The sequence below is a fragment of the Epinephelus fuscoguttatus genome, linkage group LG16, assembly GCF_011397635.1.
Source record: "Epinephelus fuscoguttatus linkage group LG16, E.fuscoguttatus.final_Chr_v1".
NCBI lineage: Eukaryota > Metazoa > Chordata > Actinopteri > Perciformes > Serranidae > Epinephelus > Epinephelus fuscoguttatus.
This window is the reverse complement of record NC_064767.1, coordinates 24,375,501-24,398,203: the sequence shown is the minus strand read 5'-3', so window position 1 is coordinate 24,398,203 and position 22,703 is coordinate 24,375,501. Positions and strand designations below refer to the sequence as shown.

The 22,703-nt window shown below is 39.5% G+C and overlaps 1 protein-coding gene across 2 annotated transcripts in view; it reads right to left on the bottom strand.

Moving 5' to 3' along the window:
• The window catches only part of LOC125903851 (collagen alpha-1(XIX) chain), a 139,923-nt gene that overhangs the window by 27,936 nt on the left and 89,284 nt on the right, over positions 1 to 22,703 (bottom strand). For both annotated transcript variants that reach the window (XM_049601011.1, XM_049601012.1), the window contains 18 exons: positions 21,034 to 21,072; positions 20,868 to 20,912; positions 20,072 to 20,107; positions 18,307 to 18,351; positions 17,274 to 17,327; positions 16,740 to 16,793; positions 12,896 to 12,967; positions 11,190 to 11,231; positions 9,076 to 9,153; positions 8,643 to 8,678; positions 8,388 to 8,441; positions 8,090 to 8,143; positions 7,308 to 7,349; positions 4,916 to 5,020; positions 3,702 to 3,755; positions 3,175 to 3,228; positions 513 to 566; positions 284 to 337 (listed from right to left, as the gene is read on the bottom strand). In XM_049601011.1, the coding sequence (XP_049456968.1) occupies positions 284 to 337; positions 513 to 566; positions 3,175 to 3,228; positions 3,702 to 3,755; positions 4,916 to 5,020; positions 7,308 to 7,349; positions 8,090 to 8,143; positions 8,388 to 8,441; positions 8,643 to 8,678; positions 9,076 to 9,153; positions 11,190 to 11,231; positions 12,896 to 12,967; positions 16,740 to 16,793; positions 17,274 to 17,327; positions 18,307 to 18,351; positions 20,072 to 20,107; positions 20,868 to 20,912; positions 21,034 to 21,072 (972 nt within the window). The remainder of the gene's footprint in view (positions 1 to 283; positions 338 to 512; positions 567 to 3,174; positions 3,229 to 3,701; positions 3,756 to 4,915; positions 5,021 to 7,307; positions 7,350 to 8,089; positions 8,144 to 8,387; positions 8,442 to 8,642; positions 8,679 to 9,075; positions 9,154 to 11,189; positions 11,232 to 12,895; positions 12,968 to 16,739; positions 16,794 to 17,273; positions 17,328 to 18,306; positions 18,352 to 20,071; positions 20,108 to 20,867; positions 20,913 to 21,033; positions 21,073 to 22,703) is intronic.

Here is a 22,703-nt window from a genome sequence, read left to right as displayed (position 1 = left end):
CTTTGAATTAGAAGAATTTGAAGTATTCTAAAAATCTCAATCTTTATTCATCATTATTATAGGAAATGGAGCCATTTTGTTTTTAAATTTACCAATCTATCTTCAAAACCTCCAATAAAATTACATTAAAAGGGAAAAAAAATGTACAGAAAAGTTATTAATACTCGCTGGTTTTAAGTAAGTCATATATTTTGCACATTCATGCACTGTGTACTGTATATAAAGCACAGGAAAATACACACACTACCTACAAGATAAATGCTTAAATGGTAAAACACCTTACTTTATCTCCCTTTACTCCTGATTGGCCCATTGGCCCCGGTCTACCCATGAGCCCCTGCAAACAGAACAGCATCCTTACAGTAAAATCATTTTTAAGCATTGACCTCAGAAAAAGGACTTGCACGTGTTGCAGTTTAATAGACCTGTAACCATTAAAAGGTACTTTGTGTTGTGAAACAATGAAAGAGATTCTGTACAATATAAGATCACACAAAGGACAGGCGCCTTACCGGTGCCCCTGTACGACCGGTCACACCAGGAAGTCCTGGTACTCCTGGAGGCCCCTGGAAAAAGCAAAGTGGATCACCATTTTCTAAAATAATGTCTCACAATCACACCAGAATATTTACACTGGAAACTGGAGTTTCTCCATGACATGAGCATTAATGGGAAATACAGCCATAGGAGAATTCATTCTACTGTGCAGATTGTTAACTAGAACTCAATTAAGGGCTCGATACTCTGTTTGTGCCTCACACCTGTTCAGGAGTAGAATGTTAACTTGTATTTGAAAGGTGAGATCCACTACGATGTGAATACCAAGCAGCTCAAAGTTTTACAGATGTGTCCTTATGTGTGCAAAGTAAAACCTTAATTACAGTCAGTCAATTTATAATACTTCCATATCTGGTGAAATAGGTGATGTGGGCATCTGGCCCTGTTGTATTACTGGCTGCGCACTACACACTAAGCAGATTATCTAAACCTAAGGGGTAAGGTGTAATTTAGTGGTCCAAGTCTTATCCAATTTCTCAATGCCTGGAACAGCTTTCTAGGAATCCATTAGCAACAACAATCACAGAGGTATAATACAGCACATTGAGCGTGCATATGGAAACAAAATAGGGTCAAAAGTGAACTGTCCAATTACGGAGCTGTGAGTCTGTGGCTGTAACCAAACCACAGACTATATTAAATAATGGACATAGTAACCATGATGTCACTGATTAGTGTGTGGACTCGCATTTCGAAGGCTCAAGTTCAGCATTTCAAACTCGATGATGGCCATCGCCATGTTGGTTTTATGGAGACAGAGGTGACCATATTTGGATGAGAGGGTGGAGCTGTGAGGAAGTGAGGGGTGGATCTGACTCACAGGCTGTAGCGACACCTGTATACTGCCTGTCACTCATCGTGGCCACGCCCTTGAATATGTATATAAGCCTTAATTGATTTTAAACGGGCGAGTTAAATAAAAATTCCCCCTTACACACAGTTTTAATGAAAGTTGAAATCAGACCAAAACCGTTTTTGTACCAGGCTTTAAATTATGCATGTTCATTCTACTGTAAAGTTGAGTATTGTAACATGGCGGTCTATGGGGACTGACTGACTTCTGGAGCCAGCCTCAAGTGGCCATTCAAGGACCTGTAGTTTTTGGCACTTCTGCATTGGCTTCAATTTTTGGCCCTGTAGATTGACCTTGTGGAAAATGACTGCTTTCTTACACAATCTGGAGCACCAGGACTGTCATCACTATCTCTTGTTGAGTTAAGTTCCTAAAGTTTGCTATTTGAAGATGAAGAATATATTCCTAATGTTATTTTACCATCTAACCAGAAATACATTAACTTATTATCATTCACCCTTCCCATAATTAGCTTAGATTAGGAACATATTTTTCATTTCCAAATTAAAAACTTTGGGGTCATTAACTCAATTTACCACTGGATAGCAACAATCGTCTCGGTGCTTCAGCTAAGCTGTAAGACAGCAATAATTTTCCCCAAGGTCACGTCTGGTTGCAGCCACAGACTCACAGCAAAAGGACTTCCCCCCCCCCCCGGCTCTGTGATTGGATAGATATTAAGATATTAATTTGAACATCCCCAATGGCCATCCATGAGGAAGCTTCAACTGTGGGACAACACTTGTCTTTATGAGTATGATTTGTGCTTGTAGATTTGAGTTGCAACTGTAAACTTGGGTGTCACACATTCAAATAAGTTCAGTGAAAACTTTTCTCACCCACAAACAGATAGATGTGCAACTGCAACCCGTTGTGCAAACCTTTGTTCACTCACACATCAGGAAATTATTTGTGCAAATCTTTTTGTCACACACAGTTACAGATCTCCTTATGGAGAAATTACATTTTTTACTCATTCAAACATTTGAATTCATTTAATTAAAATGTTTTCACACATTCAGATAACAATTACAGTGCCTGTGACCCTATTTTGTTTCATCAAGTGCAATTATATTGTAGAGAATACATGAAAAGCCTTTTTAACTCACTGCTATGACAACTGGGGTTATGTTCACATTTTCTTGTCTTTATAGCACTTTATAGAGTTGTAAAACATTAAACTGTCTTAATTTTCTACAGACATCATCTTTATTCATTTGTTTCCATAGGGCATTTATGCACTTTTGCTGTAACGTACAAAAGGCATTGTATGTGTTTCTCTCACTGAAAAGAAAAAAAAGTTCAACAGGGCTATAAAACATGTTTTTATTGAGCCTATAAAGTCTAGTAACAAGTCTGCCTGTTAGGGAAAATCTCCTGCCATTGCAGTTCAATGCTGAAAGTTGACCTATGAAATGCTCCTCAGCTCCTCTAAAGAGTGCCTTGTTTTTTAATTAGCGCGCGCGCGCACACACACACACACACACACACACACACACACACACACAGAGCAGGCTACGTTCTTTATAAAGTCGCTCCTCAGAGTGCAGAAGATAGGGCATAGTGCACACACAGCACTGTGGATAGCGTTTGATAACTTCTTTTGAAAACAGACTTTGAGAGTTGACGGGCTTTAAGATGAGGCAGACATTACAATATATTTACATTCTTTTGAAAAGCCTACCTCTCAATGTCACAGTGACTTCTGGATGGTTAGATAACTAACGGATTAATTTGTTTAGATTAAACTTTCATTCACTCACCTCATCACCTTTATCTCCTGCAGGGCCTGGGAACCCTCTCTCTCCTTTCACTCCCTGCAGGGAGGCACAACCAATGAGGGGAGGAGGGAAAGTGTTTTTCAACAACATGAAAAGGCCTAAAACTAAAAGCTGATGGGTGTAAACTTCAAAATGTCTCTTCCTCTCTTACAGCACATGACTTGAAATTGCCTAGTCTGTTTGACCGTGGTACAACACTGTATCCATAGCAACAACTTCTGCAGTGAGCACATAGGAGTGTGCAGAATAATATGAGTTGGAGAACAGCTGGTTAGGCTTCCAGAGATAATCCAAAAGGGGATTTATGAAAAGCATATGTCAATGTAAATCTCTATATAGATTAAACACACATTATAATAAACAGTATCATAAAATGAGGCTATTAGTGTTACTGATTCCTTTGCCATGCAGAGAAGCTGAATAATGTATTTAGATCCACAAAAACAATTACAGTAAAAAATGTGTTTTACTGTCTAATGAGTATTTAGGCCTGATATTTGCCTGCATACCTTTGGGCCTTCTTTCCCAGGGTTCCCCGTGGGACCTCTTACACCTGGATCCCCCTGTTTAGGATAGAAGAACACAATGAATAGGGTGTAAGCATTCTTAAAGGTCCAGTGTGTAAGATTTAGGAGAATCGCTGTGATTTAGTTACCTTAGAATGAGCAGTTTTAACTATATAGGGAGCAGGTCCTTGTCCATGGAGTCCACCATGTTGCACTAGATTGTTTCTACAGTTGCCCAGTATGGACAAACTGAACACTTGCTCTAGATAGGGCCATTTAAGTTATTGTGACTGCCGCAGTGGTCGACAGTGCCTCCACGACAGCCTAAACAGTGTCGGAGAAACACTGATTCTTTACATGAAACTGCTTTATTGTGGTTTAAATCACAGGTTCAGTTTTGTTTTTTGTTTTGTTTTTTGGGAGAGGAAGATACCTCTCTCCTGGTTAAAAAAAAACACTTGAATGTCTGTATTCAAGTTATCAGATAAAAAAGGCAGAACACATTAGCAGGTGCTGGGCTAGCAGCTAGGGCTGTGCAATTAATAAAAAATATTTATCGAAATTACAATATGGCCAAGTTCAGGATCTGCAATTTTTTGATGAAGGTAAAAAACAAAATACCATTATTAATGAAGCACTGCTGTGCTACAGAGATGACATCAACTAAAAATCAGATTCCAGACATAAGGGAACATGCTTGTTTGGTACAGACCCCAACAAAAATCACATTTATCATTACTATTATTTTTGTTTTTCAGTGAAAACTAAATGCAAAATCAGTCAAAATAATCTGTCAAAATAATCGCTGTATGATTTTTCTTGCATATCGTGCAGCCCTACTAGCAGTCAGTCAGCAAGGAGCAGAGCAGAAACACTGATTTGTGATGTAAAACTCCTTTATTCAGTGTTTCTTCCGGTTTTAATCACCTGGTCCATTTGTTTAGGAGAGGAAGAGATCACTGCAAATAATTCAGCTCCCAGTAAAAACTTCAACACTGAACACTGAATCCTAACCGGGAGCTCATGCTTGGCACACAGGAGAAGTTTCCACTGGTTGTAAGCTGCACTCCTCACCACTTTATGCCACTAAATCCTACACATTTCTCCTCTAAAGCAGTCAATGAGCAGCCCCAAGAGTAAATTTAACAGGTGCCATGTAATGCGAAGATAAACATGCTTGTTCCAAATTGCCTGCCATGCTGACGGGTTACTTGTACCTTTTCCCCCACCATGCCTTCTACTCCTTGCGCTCCAAAGGACCCCTTCTCTCCCTTCTGCCCAGGAAGCCCTGGGACTCTCGTCTGGCACACACTGCAGGCATTCTGCCAGCGCAGGCAAGGCAGGAAGCAAAAGTGGTGGCACAGATAAGATTTCATCAAGTTGAGCCGGAGCACTGCATTTTTGCCTTTTTATTATGTCACATCCCCTGGGTGGAGGACGAGACCCCAACTGACACAAAGTGTTCTCTAAATGTCTGCAGAGCACAATAATGTGAACCAACCAAGAGTGTCTCCAAGAGTGTCTCTCGTCTAGGTGAGTGGTGAACTTTGTCAAACTCATCGACTGTGACATTTAGGTGAGAATCTTAAATATCATTGTCCCTGATCCAGTCTAGATATAGGCACTGCACCTGCCAGGAAATAGCGAGGTACTCTAAATTGGAGGGCGGTGGTGGTTACAAGTATAGCAGTGCACCATTAAAAAGCAGCATTAAAAAGAAGGCTGAAATAAAAAATGAAAAATAATCTCAACCTGCTCGTCATCTAATTACCCTCCAAGAGTCAAAGAAAATGCTATCAATAAAACAAAATAAGAAGAGCGTGCCATTACTGAGGATGAAAAGAAACTAGAAAAACATGGAGTTGAGTGTGTTTAGTCATTTTTGTATGTGTCATCAAGGTGTTGAAAGCATTAATTAGAGTGCCACTAAGCAATTGGGATGAAGGCAGTAAACAGTAGCTGAATCTAGCAGAGCACTTAATGGATCAAATAAGTTGACACTGACACTGAGGGGTGACAGAAAATTATAAGACTACTGGCATTTGGCTTTATCTCCAATGACGAGTCATGTGATGGCATTATATTTATTGTAAGGGTTGACATCTATTACATATTAAAAATTAAAAACCGTTATTTAGCTAAGTGCTGTCCTGCAGGTAACATCATTGAGAAAGGTGACTCACCTGCTTTAGTCAAAAGAAAAAAAGAACAAATCTGTCATTTGCATGGATTTGGATGGAAACGGGCCATTATGAAAGGTAACAGCCACCAGAGAGAATCTCAATCTCAGGTAATAATAAAAGTGTTTCACATTATGTTTGCATTTGGTCAGGGATTGATGAAAAACTTCGAGGTGATGAACGAGTTGGAACACAGTTTTAAAGTGAGAAAGTAAAGTTACAAGCTGAAAGTCTGGTGGATTTGGGGACAAGACTTCTTTCAAAGTAAGACTGCTTTAGCATTCTTACCAAATGCTTTAACGTTAAGTAATTGGAGGTGAAGGTTTAAGTGACAAGGGAAATCTAACAGAGGAAATTAAATTAAAGCATCTAAGAAGTAAGAGAAGTGAGAGCTACTCTCAAAGGCTTATTTGTTTTTGGGAGTGGGGGTTGAATAAGATTTGGAATGACCCTTGCTATGAAGCAACATACGAGGCAACGTTGTGATGTTAGATTTACATAAATATAATTTTTGCTTTTGTTATGCCATCTTTATTTAGTTGATTTAAACATGTCATTACAGAAACAATTCACCCGAGAATTTTAATTAATTTAATGACAAACAGATATGGTGTCACAGAGTTATGGTCGCTGCTAATCTTGATCTTCCATCTGCACTGGTTATATCGTGGTCATCTGCTATCATGTATATCAGAATTTAAAGAGTCTAAAGCTATTTTAATCATAATAGGACAAACATAATGGATTACACAACGGCATTGGTTATTGCTGCCCCATTAAGACTGATTGGTGCATCACGCAGCAAAGTCATCCCCTAAATTATGTATATAAATCTTTTTGTGTCTCGCATGCAGCAAAAGAGAGAGCAATTATTATTGACAGCAATTTGCACTTTTTCACAATTCACACTACAAACGCTTTTTACACTAGGGATGATTGCTGTGAAATAAACCGATGTCTGACTCCTCGTATGGTGGGAGGAAAACTGCCACATAGCAACAATAATTTCTGCTAAAACTACAATTACAGTACATTTGCATATCTGCAGAGGAGTTTAATGATCTTCTGATACAGTAATCTTTGTGCACTGAATATTTGCAATGCACTGGTGTGATATTCCTACATCCCATTACCTTAATTGACAGTTGGTATTTGTCATACAGTACGGTGTGAACGTGCACCTGTGGTGAATGAACAAGCCTGGATTTGTTGTGACATTATTTGAATGTCTTTTCTACACTACTTCTCCCTGTCATCCTGATGGAGGCACTCGAAGGCTTTTGCTATCCCTCTGAACTGGCACCATTCATACATTAGTGAAATAGCACTGAACAAATATTAATCATGTTTAAATACTAACCGAGGCACCCCTTTGCATGTTATTGTATTTGCTAAGCTGCAATTATCATTAATTAGGTGGATAACATACCTTGAGTATTGCACCCATGTCTCCAACAATTGGCAGGGCAGTCTGTCAGAGAAAGAAGAAAGAAAACAATCCTTGAAACGTTGCCACAGTTGTAAATTCAGAGCTAACAAACCTTTCATGTTTTAGAAGTATTCTGCTGTTGTTTGTTTGATGCAACTGCATCTGCTAAATTGCTCAAAACATCAATTTAAAGGAGCATCTTATATGCCTTTAAGGAATGTGATTCTACCAGAAACATTTTTAACAAATCTCTGTTTCAGTGTTTCATTTTCAGTTTCTATCTGCAACGCTTGAGGAAACAGTTTAATAACTTTGTTGCTGGAAGACACTGTCCTCACATCTTCAAAATATTGTTGTTGTCTAGAGCTGAGGAAAATGCTTTTGAATTGCAGCCCGTGTATCTTTTAAAAACATAAAATGGACAATAATTGGGTTCTTTACAATGTATGAATATGAATAGGTTAAAATGCTACATCTACAAGGCTTCAACAGCAACACTCGTATTGTACTCACACCCACCCATCAACACTATAGTAAATGTTGCTTACTTGAAATGCATGAAAAGACTAGAAAGAGATGAAAACATGTGCTAACAACAGGGTGCTGCCAATTTGTTGTAAACGGCAACATTTTTCCTGAAAGTGATGCTGGTTAGTGAACGGCGGGACTAGCTGCTAATTACCCCAAAACTGGAGCTGCACTGTTAGTGGTGACTTTAAGGTGAGCTCAGTGGATCACTGATGCTGAACAGCAGAAAGTAAAAATGAGGTTTTCTCACTTACTGGTTCACCTGGGGGTCCGGCAGGGCCCGGGGGGCCTGGCCTGCCAGGGGGGCCCTTTAATTGAGACAAAGAAAAAAGTTAACAATCCCCATGGCCATGATATCAAGCAGACATACAAGGACATAACTCGGCTTTCACACCCATCTCAGCTGGTGGGGATTTGTGTCCAGGAGCCATTATACATTGAACTTGTTCATCCACAGTGGTAGCTGACATTCTTTTATGCTTCCAGCCATCTTTTATCTGCACATGTGTGAGGGAGCAAATAAGAGTGGAGGGACTGACTGATCTTACTTACCTCCCTTCCTGAAACCCCAGGAGGGCCAGATAAACCCGGGGGTCCGCGAGGGCCCTGAAAAACACCCAGACACTCTGATGAATTAAACAATCTTGCCTCACACAACCAGATAACAACTTACAACCACTGCAGTGTTATTTGTATTATAAAATAATTGCAAGACTGCTGGCTGCAGCATCAGCCAGCTAAAAATCAGTAAAAAAAATAAACTTGAGCATGTTTGTATGTTGTGCATCCAGAGAATTTTCCTCATACCTCAATTCCCGGCTTTCCTGGGGGTCCCATGCGGCCCTAAGAACACATCACACATCTTGTTAACACTATCTGCCCTCTAGCACCCGGGATCCAATAAAGGAATTGTGTTAGACACCTTTTGCTCTATTGATTCTCTGTCTCCAACAATCCTGCATTTCAGAAATGAAAGCAGACTCACTCACAATCAAATCTGTGTGGGGTTCAAACTAGCGGTGCAGAGCATATATATGATAAAGGGAGGGTGCACTACACCAGCACCTCACGGTAATGACCAGCGTTTTCATCTGGGAGAGTATTAAGCGAATGCTGATCTTGATATTCAAAGCGGATGTCTTTCTTTACTCTATGCCTACAGACTATAACCTGCAGGTATTGTTGTTTGAGCTAAATAATAAATGTGGGAGACACAGACAAATCAATACATCATACTCACAGGCGAGCCTATGATAGTCTCCCCAGGTTCGCCTTTTTCACCGTGGTCTCCTGGCAATCCTGGGACACCTCTTTCACCCTGACAAAAATACAAGGGAGAAGTCAGTTTCAGTTTCAGTGAATCCAGAAGTCATGGAGAGCTGCTGCACTGCATGATCATTAACTATTCAAACTCTGCCAGAACTAATTTTCCCTTTATGTTTTGCCTTTAGAAGCTTCAAGGGTAAGAAACACAACTTTATTCAAGGCCGATAGCATGCAGGCGTGTTCATGGTGTATTTATTTTGCATTTATGCTTGTGCTGAGATATACAGTGTTCAAATGTAACACTATTTTTTTCAGTGATAGCACCTTTCATAATTGGGATATGTTTATTGCATTATTACCCAAAGCTGCTAACAAACGCAACATGATATCATCAGAAAGCCTTGAAGTCTTTACCACAGTTTATAATTAAATGAGCTCTATACAATATTCAGAGTGTATCTAGGATTCAGAGGTTGTCTGAACACAGCTCTCAACATGGAAGTGGCTGAGGCGGCAGTAACAGTGCTAACAACAGCTAGCTAATGGTGTTAGCGTGTAGAGGAAACTAAACTTCTGTGACACCGCCATCCTACAATCAGTGGCAATGTGAGTGCAGTAAGGAGTGGCCACTATTAGTTAGCCAGGGAGATACACACACAGGACTCACATGCACACATGGTCAGACCGGCTACCACAACACGGAAGAGAGAAGCTCTGATTACTACACGCACAAAGGGACTTCATTCTCTGCTCAGGACGCCATTACTCCACCATTGCTTACATAGCAAATAAATGCTGGTATATTAATGTTCTGAATATCATATGTACATACAGTATGCAAGCATATCTTCGCATATCTATCTCAATATAGACATGCTACATATTGTTAGCTCGGTTTATTTCAATTTACCGAAACCATGAGCGCCAGAGAAGACCGTAAGTCATTCAGATTTACTGGCATGACGAAAAAACAAGTGGTGATGCCCTCTTTATCTGAAGTTGTCATATAGTCAATTACACAGTAAGTTATTTATAAGGGCCCACCAATCAAAAGAAAAGTGTTTTTCACAAAAATTAATCCAAGTTGTGAATATTGTTTTAACAGGATAAAGTAGTGTTGGTATGCTCAGGTCCCGTGAAACAAGTGTCATAACATAACACATAATTGATATGTTATTCGAAGCCTAATTTTTATATGAGTACTATTCAAACTTTTTCAAATAAACAATTTGATTGTATTTCCCATCATGCTGAGCAACAGTTTTGTGTAAATGGAATTAAAGGCCTGTCCCATTTAGACACCTATCCCTAATATAAGCCTGTTGAGTTTAGCGATGGAAGCAAATAATAGCCCAGGATATTAACTGAAGTTATAAGGCAGTTAGCAAGCACGGTAACATGATGAATAAACGTGACAAATGAGGAAAACATTCAGCTTCAACCACTCCATGTTGTAGTACAAATGCAAACATGACCAAACGCTGATAGTCAAACTTTATGAAAATATTACTGTTGGCTAACAACCTGTTTGAATGAACACAGACAGAAATGTGCATCTACTGTTAGCTCATCTAGCACCATAGACCTAGTTAATGTTACCAGACGCCAATAATATTTACATCTCCTGCTGACACAAGCACAAGCCTCTCGTCCATGAGTAGATGCACAATTCCTTCTGCACAGTGGTACACTTGGCAGGTGCAGTTTGGTAGAGAGAAAATTGTCTACATGAAATTGCTCACAACAAGGACTGTGGATTATCTCAAGTAGCTGGGTCATGATTTCTGGAAAGAGACATTGCTGTTGAGCTTTTCAAATGTATTTTTTTGTGCTATGAGCACCACAAGCTGAGTGTCAACTAGTTCCATTATATTCAAGAGAAGGCTGAGACTGATAAATAGCGCTACAGCTAAAATGAAAATATGAATTTTTGATTTTGGGGATGAACTGTCCCTTAAAGAAAACCAACAACCTAAAGACATACATACAGTCCAGTTGCCATAAATAGCACTAATCTATCTGCAGAGTCGAGCACAGTGAGGATACATGGTTGTGTTGGTGATGCTCCACCACCACAGTGCTTCCTACCTTGGGCCCACGAGATCCTCTGCTTACAGACAACCCATCGCCCTACAAAGCAAGAGGAAGAAGACATAAGAATAGGAATTCACTGCACATTCATCAGCAATTCACTTTGAGACCTGAGTTGCAGCCCAAAAAAGCTGTTCCACTGAATCAGTACGAGCCTCACTCCATAGCGCAAACAGTCTGAACATAGCGTCCCATTATAAGCTCGTGTTCAATACTGTTTACAACACTTTTAATAGTTTCTATGTGCAGAGGCAGACTGATAATGCCATACCACTGAGAAAAACCTTGACTGGAATCGAGGCTACTGTAAGCATTATTTACTGTACAGTTCTGATGAGACATTGATTTCTGTGGTCAGCATGTATTAGTGTTACAAGTCCGACATTGCACAATGTAAATTAGCTGTGCAGAAGTTGGATTTGAACTAACACAGCAATTCTACAGTTTTAGTGGGGAAATGTACCAATTCACCCAAACATAAAACAAAGAAAAGTTTGGTAAGTACAGAACTTTTTGAGACTATTAATATCCCATGACTGCATGTTATAAAAAAAAAAAAAAAAAAAAAAAAAAAAGTTCCATTAGACATTATGCATTGGCACTCCACTGAAACAAAACCTTTATATCAGTACTTGAGGGTAGACGGGGATTGCTAATCTATGCAAATAATAAAAGTCAAAAGAAACAAAGAGCAAATTGCTCATTATTCATTTAAAGGCAAAATCAATGAAGTGACATTAACTACTTGAGCTGGCTGACTCATTAAAGACCCTCAGACCATCTGCATTGACTTCTGTTTATTGCTTTTTTCCTTTTCTTTGTCTTACATAACAAAGACCATAAAATGTTGAGAATCCATTTTCCTCCAATGCTCCCAAACAGAAATGACATTCGTAAAAAGACTAACAGGATCTATGCAGAAAGACGTCCACTCTGAAAGAAAGACAGCTCTCTTTGTTTAGTTTTTGAACTGTGTCACAACATAAGAGGTCATTGGCCTGCTGTAAACATCTCCCCTTGTCATTTACACATACACACACACACACCTACAGCCCTCTTTTCCAATCCCGTTCCAATTTTACAGTGCTGAAGTACATTAAAGAGGTTTAAATACTTCTGCCTGAACGCAATCTCTCCCTTATTACTCTGCTCAGCTGAACACACTACCCCCTTGCTTGATGAGTAGGTCCGCTGTCGGGTTTAATGTTCACTTCAGTGTTTCCACACACAAACAAACATGATTGTTTAAAGCCATAGAGCACTTGCTGGTGATTGAGGAGTGCAAGTGCCGTCAACCAGGACTGAGGTCGTTCCTGCACTTGTGCTGCTTTTTGGGGATGCTGTAATGAACATTTCTATATGCAAAGCCATGTCCATAAAAGAGAGTGCTTCAACAGCTATAAGCTCCAAAGTGGGAGGATAGGTGATTACCCAGGCTGAGGTTATCCAATGGTGGATTACTTAATGGCACTGCATCTCCATAATGTCATGGCAGCTACGCAGCTAGAGGAGCTAGTATCCTTTACTTGTCTGCCACAGCTCCAGCTGTTTGCAGATGATCTATGCTCTGTGAACTTCTGTTGAATTATCTTCTGTTATTTTCCCTGTTCTATACAGTTTCTACTTCTGTGCCCTGTGACTTGAGGGCTGAAGCCAACGAGGTCAAGATGAAAGTGAATGTCTAAATTTGATTTGGTACCCACCATATATCCACCTCCAGGCTCTCCAGGCTCACCCTTAGGTCCCGGTGGCCCCATCACTCCACCAGAGTCCCCCTACAAAGAGGAAGACAGATAGTATTCACGAGTTTCTCTGTAGACAAAATGTCAGACTGGCTCTGTCATCTCAGCAATGTAAAGGATGTGCTGTTATACACACAGAGAGTTGAACAGGGAAGGTTGGAAACTGCTGTCTATGAGGCAGACACTGCTTTTTGTTTCTGTCTCAAATATGTTTGCTGGCTCATGTCAAGGATACAAGTTTAATGTCCTATGGAAAGAGGAAAACTGGCTTCTTTTTCATTCCCCCCCACAATGAACTTGCACCATCCATTTTAGTGCCCCAGTGCTACTGTCTTTCAGCAACATAAGTAACATGGCTCTAAGGATGGCAGCGCATCTATGTTCCTGGTGTTCTTTGTTCCCCAGCTCACTATCCTCTCAATAGTATTTTTCACAAGAAATATTTCTTTTTTTCTTTATTACACAACAAAAACAAATAATTTTTGTGACATTGACATGTCAGTCACAACAGCATAATAAAATAATACAATAATTGAAAAATAATAAGCTAATGAAACAAAATATGCTTATGTAAATACACATTCTTAAAGCCTTAAGGATTTGTGTATCTATTGATTATTATTCCAGTCCAGTGTCGTCTTTTTGAGTCTTGTATTAAGTCCACTTTTCCCATTTTCTTTCTAGTTGTGCTTCTTGTAGTCTCAGTATGTGTCAATTTCTCAATTAAAAAGATTTCTTCCACAATTGTTAGCTGTTGGTCCTTCGTTGGTGGTGTTTCTTTACCCCAGTTCTGCTAGCATTAAGTATTTTGCTGCTGGGAAGATGGCCTTATCACAAAACTAGGCTGTCTATGCAGTAGACAGACGTAAATACTTTTATATGACGAAAGAAAACAAAGAACAAGGGCTGTGGCATTCACTTTTGCTCAAGAGGTAGAAAACCCACAACTACCAGACTGCACTGTATAGCACCACACCAATAAACACTCCCAGTGGTGGGTGACATAAAGCCAGTCGGTTGTCCGCAAAACAATACAACAGCCAGCTGGAAACAAACAATCGTGCTTTACAGTTAAACAGTGAGTTAAAATATGTTTCTGAAAACAATTTATGTGAAGAATTAGGCAAGGCAGTAACAGAATCTTGGTTCATGTTTAATCAGCACCACTATTACTAAACACGATTTCCAAACAAATATAACATGCTAACATTATTAGCACAAGCCTATGGTATTTTACATTGTATAAATTAGCCTAGCGATGAGTGGAGATTTCCTCTATTCATATGAAGCAAGGATAAATCACACACAAGACTTAAAATGCTATTTTTGTGGAGGCTTTATTAGCTACACAATTTCTTGTTTCTTATCTGTGAAATTAAAGTAAATAAAAGCTTTGTTTCCACTGAGGGAAATGGTTTCAGCTTACAAAACATAACGTCTCACCACAACATGTAGTTACATTTCTGGGGAGGTGCATGTCAGGCTAAGGCATAGGGTACGTCGACGCAGAGCCTATGCTGTAAGTGCAGCAACATTCAATGCAGAAGTATAAATTTTGCCTTAGTTTTACTGTTTGATGACAGTAATTTCAGCCTCCGTTTTTCACAATACAAGAAACAGTATGGTACCCTCTTCCTGTTCACAAACTCTTGTATTACAGCCAAACAGTGCACGAAAATATGTTTCTGAAGACATTTTAGGCAAAAAATACACAATATGGTAAAAGAATCTTGGTTTATATTTGATCGCCACTGCTTATTTCTATCGCTTGATCTAAATTTGGTCTGAGTTTGAGAGAAAGATCTCGATCCACTTCTGTAATTTTTTATGTCTATAGTGGCGACAGGCATTTAAAATTGAGGAAGTACAATCCATAGTTTGAGCGACAGTCTAAGAGCCAGCAAAAATTTGTGGCAAAACAGATTTTTACTACTTAAACTGCATTTGAAACATCCATACACCTTCATTCTTTTTCAGTGTTAACCGTTAAGATAGCCCTAACCAATCTCTTACAATGTTAAGTTTCTATCAAGAGAAATGGGACCCTAGAAACACAGGGATAACCCCCTACTGATGGTACTGTACATGGGCAAAATTTATAGTCACGGCTTTTTTCCAGGTACCCCTTTCTAGAAGGAAACTCAATATGTTAACCCAATACACATTTTCCCCCGAACCTTAACCAAAAAAAAAAAACAAAAAACAGAAAGTCATGGACACACACTTAGCCCGACAGCCTACAGAAGGCAGTGTCAGTGGAGTGTCAGTCCTCTACTTTGGACTACTACACTCAGATTAATTTTGATGAAATTTTGTACAAATAGTACCAGTTCCCCTAGGATGAATCCTACTGACTTTAATGATCCTCTGACTTTTTCCAGCGGCATCATCAGGGCAAAGTTTGAGTTTGCCCAATACTTCATTAAATTACCAACTGCCTGAAAAACTAATGCAACCCAGTCTCCTAGAAATTACGTTTGTATGTTACTCAACTGCTTTCTTAATTACACTGTTACGGCAACATAATCGGTGCCTGGATTGTGTTGAGAGACAACAATTTTATCAGGTTACAAAACACAACATTCATGTACTATGTAGATTCTGTGGATGACGAGCCAACCAAGTGCAGGACCTTGACACCAGGATTTCATGTTTGCATCCAGACTCTTGTCTTAGGTTTAGGCAACAAACGCACTTTGGCTAAGGTTAGCAAAATATCCTGAAATTGGTTAAATGTTAATAAAAAAGGTGATAATATTAAAAAAATAATAATGTTGTAGTCAATAAGAGTGGATAGTGCAGATCGCCTATTTTGCTGATATTTTTGCCATTTGCCAAATACGCTTATTAGCAACGTTTCCCCATTGTCTTGACTGCAAACTAATTTGCTCTGCATTACATTTATCTCGAAACATATTATGTGTTTAAATATAAAGGTAATTTTTAGGGAGACATGGCTGGCTAATGACATTCCCACCAGCCTCAGCTGTACTTTGCCTTTAGTACTAATTAGCAAATTCATAGTAGCATGCCACCAGGCTGAACCACAATGGCGAACATGGCAAACATTATCTTCTAAAAATCAGCATGTTAGCATAGTCATTGTAAGGATGGTAGTCTGCTGACATTTAGCTCAAAGCACCACTGTGCCTAAAAACAGAACGGAGCCTGTAAGGCAGATTTCTTTTAGGTATCTACAGAGCTTGGCAGAAGCTAAGCCCCCTGCCCCCAGTGTTTATGCTAAGCTAAGATACCCGTCTCCTGGCTCCAGCTTCGTATTCAACATACAGACATTGTTCTTTCACATTTTCTTTGTTTATATACCGCCACATGAATGTACAACCAGTGCTGCCTCTTGGATCAGGGGTAACAGCAGTGCAGCAAAGATGACAAAGGAGGATTATAAATGTGAATGAATGCAGGAGTCTTAAGCACTTTAGGTTTCCCTTCTCTGTCCTTGAGTGTAACAGAGTAACTCCAGCGGGTGGGGAGTCTTGAGTACAGCTTTGTTTGTTTTGACAAGTGACAAACCCCATCAAATATGCATGTCAATTGCACACTTTTCCACTTTCGGCACAGTATTGGGAACAAATCCTTGTGCAAGAAGAAATTTGTGTGCAAATAACAACGTAGTCAGTGGCGTCAGAGGTGAGAACACAAAGTTACAACATGATTGAGAATGGCATGCAGGGCGCGCAATCTGAAAGGTGTCTTCACAAGTTGTCTAGCATGTTCAACCTGTGATAAAACATCACAGCTTCATATTTTTTCTTTGAGGTGAGAACTTGATTTGAAGTTTACCTACCTTTTCTCCTTTCAGGCCATCTCTCCCAGGCACCCCTGACTCCCCTGGCGAGCCCTGTAAACAGTGGTGAAAAGAGACACATCTATCACCAGGCCTTCATCTCCTCACACACATTTATCTCCTCCTCCTCACTGCTTCAGCGGGCTGCCGTGTTCCAACATAATTTCCCTTAGCCAGGATTTATGAAATGCCTCTTTTCCCTCCCTGCTTTTGAGTAAAGACAGATGCTCATTACCGAAGCAGGTGTGGAGAACAGATTGAGCCTCTGCCTCCGTTCCTGGCATAAAGCGCTTAGATTTGCCTCTTTCCACTAATTAATTCTTAAATTTGATTACTGATCGTCTGTGTAAAAATTCTGGACTTTTCTCCCTACTTCCTCTCTGTCCCTGCCTGTTGAGGTTTATCTGTTTATCTCTCTCTTTCATTTTGGCAGGCTGAGTTAGGGAGTAGAGGATATGGCAAGGTGACAGATAAGGCAATGAAAGAAAGGAAGGCTTGACATGAAGTGCTCGTGTCCAGCGCCAATATACTTACTGGCTCGCCTGGGAGTCCTGGGAGTCCAGTGGGTCCAGGCAGGCCTTGCTTGCCCTGGCAAAACACAAAGGGAAACCAATACTTTGGGCTATTTTCTCCTTTTGTTTGGTGACAGAATTGCCTGGGCTTTCAAATGTAGCTGCCCAGCCAGCAACACTGTGGACACGACTTTCGAGAGTATTTCAAATAACAGTGTTGTTGAAGTGCCGCCCCTGCTACTTTTTTAATAAAGCACCGTTAGTTTCATGGCAATTACCGTAAGCTGGGGCTATCATCATGACAGAGCAGCGGTAGGTTTGCATGCACACGTTATTTCAAATAAAAGCTGATATCCTGGTTATGCTGTTATTCTAGATAAGCTCTTTATATGCAGTCCCCTTTTTGAGTCATTATTGTCTTTGTATACATGGATGAACTGAACGATCCACATATTACCATGGAAACTGAGCTTACATTGAATGATGACAACTGAGAAAAGGAGTACACAAGCAACAGCATCCTGGCTGCTATCAATATACACCTTTTTATGATTGGAATTTAAAGGTATCTGCACTATTATGACTGTTTCATAATGTTTTCATGAACCAAGTAAAAAAAAAAAAAACCTCTTGTATGCTCAATGATGAGAGTTTTCAGTATATTATTTTGCATGAGTTGGTTAACAGTGAACACACTCACAATACTTCTATCAACTAATATAAGCATTATCTTCTTATAAGTGTAATATGCAATAATTTATTTGCATTTATCTCCATTTTCACTGAAACCCTGACACCTTACTGAGATGTTTACCGTACATTTCCATATGCCAGTTGATACTGGCTTGAACCAGCTGTTTTACAAGTGACATTAACTTATCTAACACACTGTCCAACTTTTAAAAGATTAAAATTTTAAATAGTTTTCTTTCCAATTCTATTTATGAGCCACACCCGAGCAGCCTTTGTCTCACTGTTGTTTATGTTTAGCAGGTTTACACAGTTTGACCTACTGTAAGTGGCACAGCTGACATAAGATAAATACAAAAACTCACCTCTGGTCCTTGATCTCCCTTGAGTCCTGGAGGCCCCATGTTTCCCTGTTACAGCACCAAAAGAAATGGCAAGTGAGAAGTATGGGGGAGGCAGGAAAATGGAGGAGAAAAAAATTAGGCCTGTCACAACAGAATATCTGAATTCAAGATACAAAAGTTTGGAGGGGCATAAAAGTCGACAACAGGAACAGAATTACTATGGTGTGTCGAGATTTTAGGCTCTCTGACAACAGCTCAGAAATATCAGAATGGATGCCTATAATCTCTAACATGTTGTAGTCAAAGAAAAATCTCTTCTACAATAAAAATGGCTTTGATCAACGACCTGTATACTCCTTACAGCCCTACCCTGTTGCACGGAGGGCTTCACAGAGTCACACTCGACGGACATAAAAGACTTTGGAGCCTTATTTTGTTGGCAGCACAGACTGTATAAAAGAAGTGGGCGTAGCCACCGTAAGGTCACATCTTGTTTTGTTGTCTCCTGTTTTGAAGCTTCGAGTATGACATTTTGGCCATTGTCATCTTGGTTTTATGGAGACAGAGGAAACCGTATCAGGATGAGAAGGTGGAGCTGGGAGGGCGCGAGGGATGGATCTGACTGAGGTTACAGCCACACTAATATATTTTTGTTTATTGCTACCTCTACGCCTACTGTCCACGCTACTCTGGGATTTTGGAACCCCTAAAACAGATCTTTTGAAATGCTGCAGAAAAGTTTGAAAAGTCTGGGGCTGCATTTTAGTATCAATAAGCTGAAAAGGAGACTTTTGAAAACGACGATGGAGACGCCTTTGTTCACTTCCTGATTGGGTCTTATCAGCCACAACATGACAAGCAAAAACACTACAGTCGGGTCTACACACCTTGTGATATTACTTTTCTTGTGTGGGTAACGTTACTTTCCCATTACCATGGCTTTCTCCGGCAATGGATAGCGCTCCAAGTACTGCTCTGATATATTGTTGCATTTGCTTTGCAAAGACTGCCAATCTGTTTTCTGCCACCTTGACCCCCTTATACTCATGACACTTTTAGTAAAAGCTCCACCACAAGCAAAGGAATCTCTGGTCTTACTTTTCACCATCTCTGTAGTACTTTCTGTAATTAAGAAACCAACAGCAGAGAAGACAATCCGCTATCACTTTATATCGGCACACACATGCCCAGTGTACGTGGATGGTTATGTGATGTGCGTTAACAGGTTTGTTAGTTTAACAGAGATTATTTCTGAAACGACACTAAAAAAGCTTGTGTGTATAGAGATCGTTTTCATTTTAAAAGGCGTTTTAAAACAAAAACCTATTAGTGTGGATGTAGCCTAAGAACCTGAGGACACACTGGTCGCTGTGGTAGCGACTTGTCAATCACAAGCCCTACAACATACCCCAACATACCTTTCTCGTCTATTTCACTCTAACTGGGTGCATTTTTTACGGAATTAACATCATGCTGTATTGGAGAAAACCTAAACGTAGTGACTGAGACCTTAAACTCACTAAGAAAATGTATGAGGTATGAGGTAATAAATCAAGTGAGAATTAGGGTCATATTCTCATAGACTTCTATTCCATCCAACTTCATCTGGCAAACAGTGGAGTCGCCCCCTGCTGGCCATTAGAAAGAATGCAACTTTAAGGTGCTTTCACATCGGCTTCACTTTCCAGAGCCAGAGGCTATGTCGACGTCTTTTATACCATCTGTGGTTGGCAGTGGATATTGATGCTCAGGTTCTAGTGCAAGTGCAAAGTCTTCGACAATTTACCTTGAAGCCTTGCGGCCCTTGAGCTCCTCTCTCCCCCTGTAGAAAGTAAAGAAGACAGAGAACCATCATTCCTCAAGACATGCATAAAGAAAATAGTCAAGTAAGCCATTCCTCCTGCTGACTGGGGTACGGCTTAAAAAATTTCCTTAAGGACCTTCATGAAGTTAGCTTTCATACCGTGTGAAGGTTAAGAACAGTTTTTCCTTTGCTAAGTTTGCCTCTTTGTTCTGGGAATGTGAATACAATCAAAGCAGTAACTTTTTCAGAAAAAAGAATTACCTCTGAGATACCATACAGAACATTTCTTGTTCTTGCCTTCACACCACTTATCATGGTCGTATGCTGAGTATTTGGTTTTGATGCCTGCTACAATTCAGTAAATCGTCTTTCATTTACAGATTCTTATTTTCTCTATGTGTAATTTGTTTTTTCTTTTTCATTTATCTGACAAATCTTTTGATGTTTGGTCAATAGCTGCATCAGTGGCCTTTGTAATCTGCTTGCCTCGAGTAGATGCATCTGTTGTTTTGAGGTCCAAACAATAATTGTACACCAATTTATTCTGCGCTCCATCCTCTGTGGAGCACAAAGATGACATGGTACTCATCTGAACAGCAGGTGATGTTCAATTGTTCTTTTCGAACCAAATGTCAACACTGCTTTTGTTGATGTTACATAATAACAAATGGAAACATTTTTCCTGCTGTGGTGTCAAATGTTGGATGAAATGAAAACTAATACTGAGTTTCTTATGTTTAAATTGTATTCACTGAGAAACAACAAGGGAAATAGTTACCTGATCTCCCTTTTCTCCCTTTTGGGTCTTCTCCTTCATTTCATCCTCAAACACAGCAGAAAGCAGACCACTTTAAAATCTGACAGAAGTCTACTTTGTAGACAATTTGAAGAGGAACCACAAATACATAAACATTTCAAGTTTTATGATATAATCAGCTGCTTACAGTTCCAGAGATCTGTCTTAATCCGTGAGCTGTCATCACCTACAAGTAATAAAAAAGAGAGAGAGAGAGAGAGAGAGAGAGAGACAAATTTTCCTTAAACAGACTCCACTGATCTCACAATTACATCAAGTAAAAATCAGAAAGAAACTATTCTGATTGATTCAAGGGTATTATAGAAGTAACAACTTTTTCTTGATTCACAAATATATAATAAATCTCGACAGAATGTTTTTCTATTTCTTTTATATTTTTAGTAAAGCTCGGAAAAGAGGAAAGGGGAAAGGTCAAGACCAACCAGCTGAAGTGGACTGACGCCGGGAACTAATACAGGTGAAAAGGCGAAATGGCAAATCAAAGAAGCAATTACAAGGATTCAAAGTTTTTCTATAAAGCTACAATATCATTCTCTGTACAGGTTACACATCAAGTCAAAGAGCTGCCATTACCATCACAGCGGATCAGAATGTGATCTGATAGCACTTGATGTTGTAAATACACCAAGGACACACTGAAGATTAACTGCTATTCAATGGATAAACTATACTTGAAAGTGACCACACTGAACAGAACCGATGAGGCTTGGGCGTTACATGTTTTTTCATACCTTCAAATCTTCCTGACACCGGGATATATGGTATACAATGGATTTGTGTAATAAAATGCTACTTATGGACCACAGAATAGTGAAAAGAGATGGGATACGGTTTATAGTTAAATTATCTTTGTTGGATTATTAATAACTACAAATCAGGAATCATGATGTCTAGTTTTGATATTATTCACTCTTTTCTTCTGTTGTCAGCTCAAACCTCTTTAAAATAAAAGAGTAAAATGAAACCTCCTGCATGTACTCTCATTACATAACCGAAACGCCACTGAGCTCATGAAGTCCTTGAACCAGACTTTCCAAAATTCATAAATATTCTTTAGCCTTTCTCCTATAGATTCTTGCTGGAGAACCTGATGACAGGTAATGTACAGTACAGATAATGTACTGCTTACGAGTAGTAGTAGATCATACCCATTTCTGGTTTAAGTCCCAACTGTCCAGTTGAAACCCTGCCCATGACGAGCACAGACACGGATACAGGTAATTTAGTTGACTGAACACATACAGATAGTGATGTACTCATTAAACTCTATCAGCAACGTTATCCCCATAGCTCGCAGTCGCCTTTTATTTTTTTTTTTTTAGCTCAGCTGCCTGTCCTACCAGTAGACTGACCTCTGGTGGCACTTACTGTGCACTACATCACCTTAATACAGCATCTCCATATCAGTTGAAAAGAAAGACAAGTGTCTGTATTTTTGAAGATCATACCTCCTGGATTTTTAAATACCCTGTTATACTGTAATACCTTTATACAGTACTACCCAAGCCTAATGCAAATGTTTTTTTAATACAGAAATTTATGGATAGAAAATTATGTTCAGTATTCCAGTTGGCTGATGGCCTCTTTCCGACTGCACAAAAAGGTTTCAAAAGCCAGTGTTTAAAGCCCAACGTATTAAAAACTGAGCAAAGCAATCTGGAGAGCAAATCTAATTATCTATCTATAATCATCAGAACTCATTACATCTAAATTCCCCCAGGCCTTTTGTGTTGTGTTAACTGCATGTTTCACCCCCATATGCAGTTAGAACCAGTTTAGTCTTGGGTGGTTTTAGCA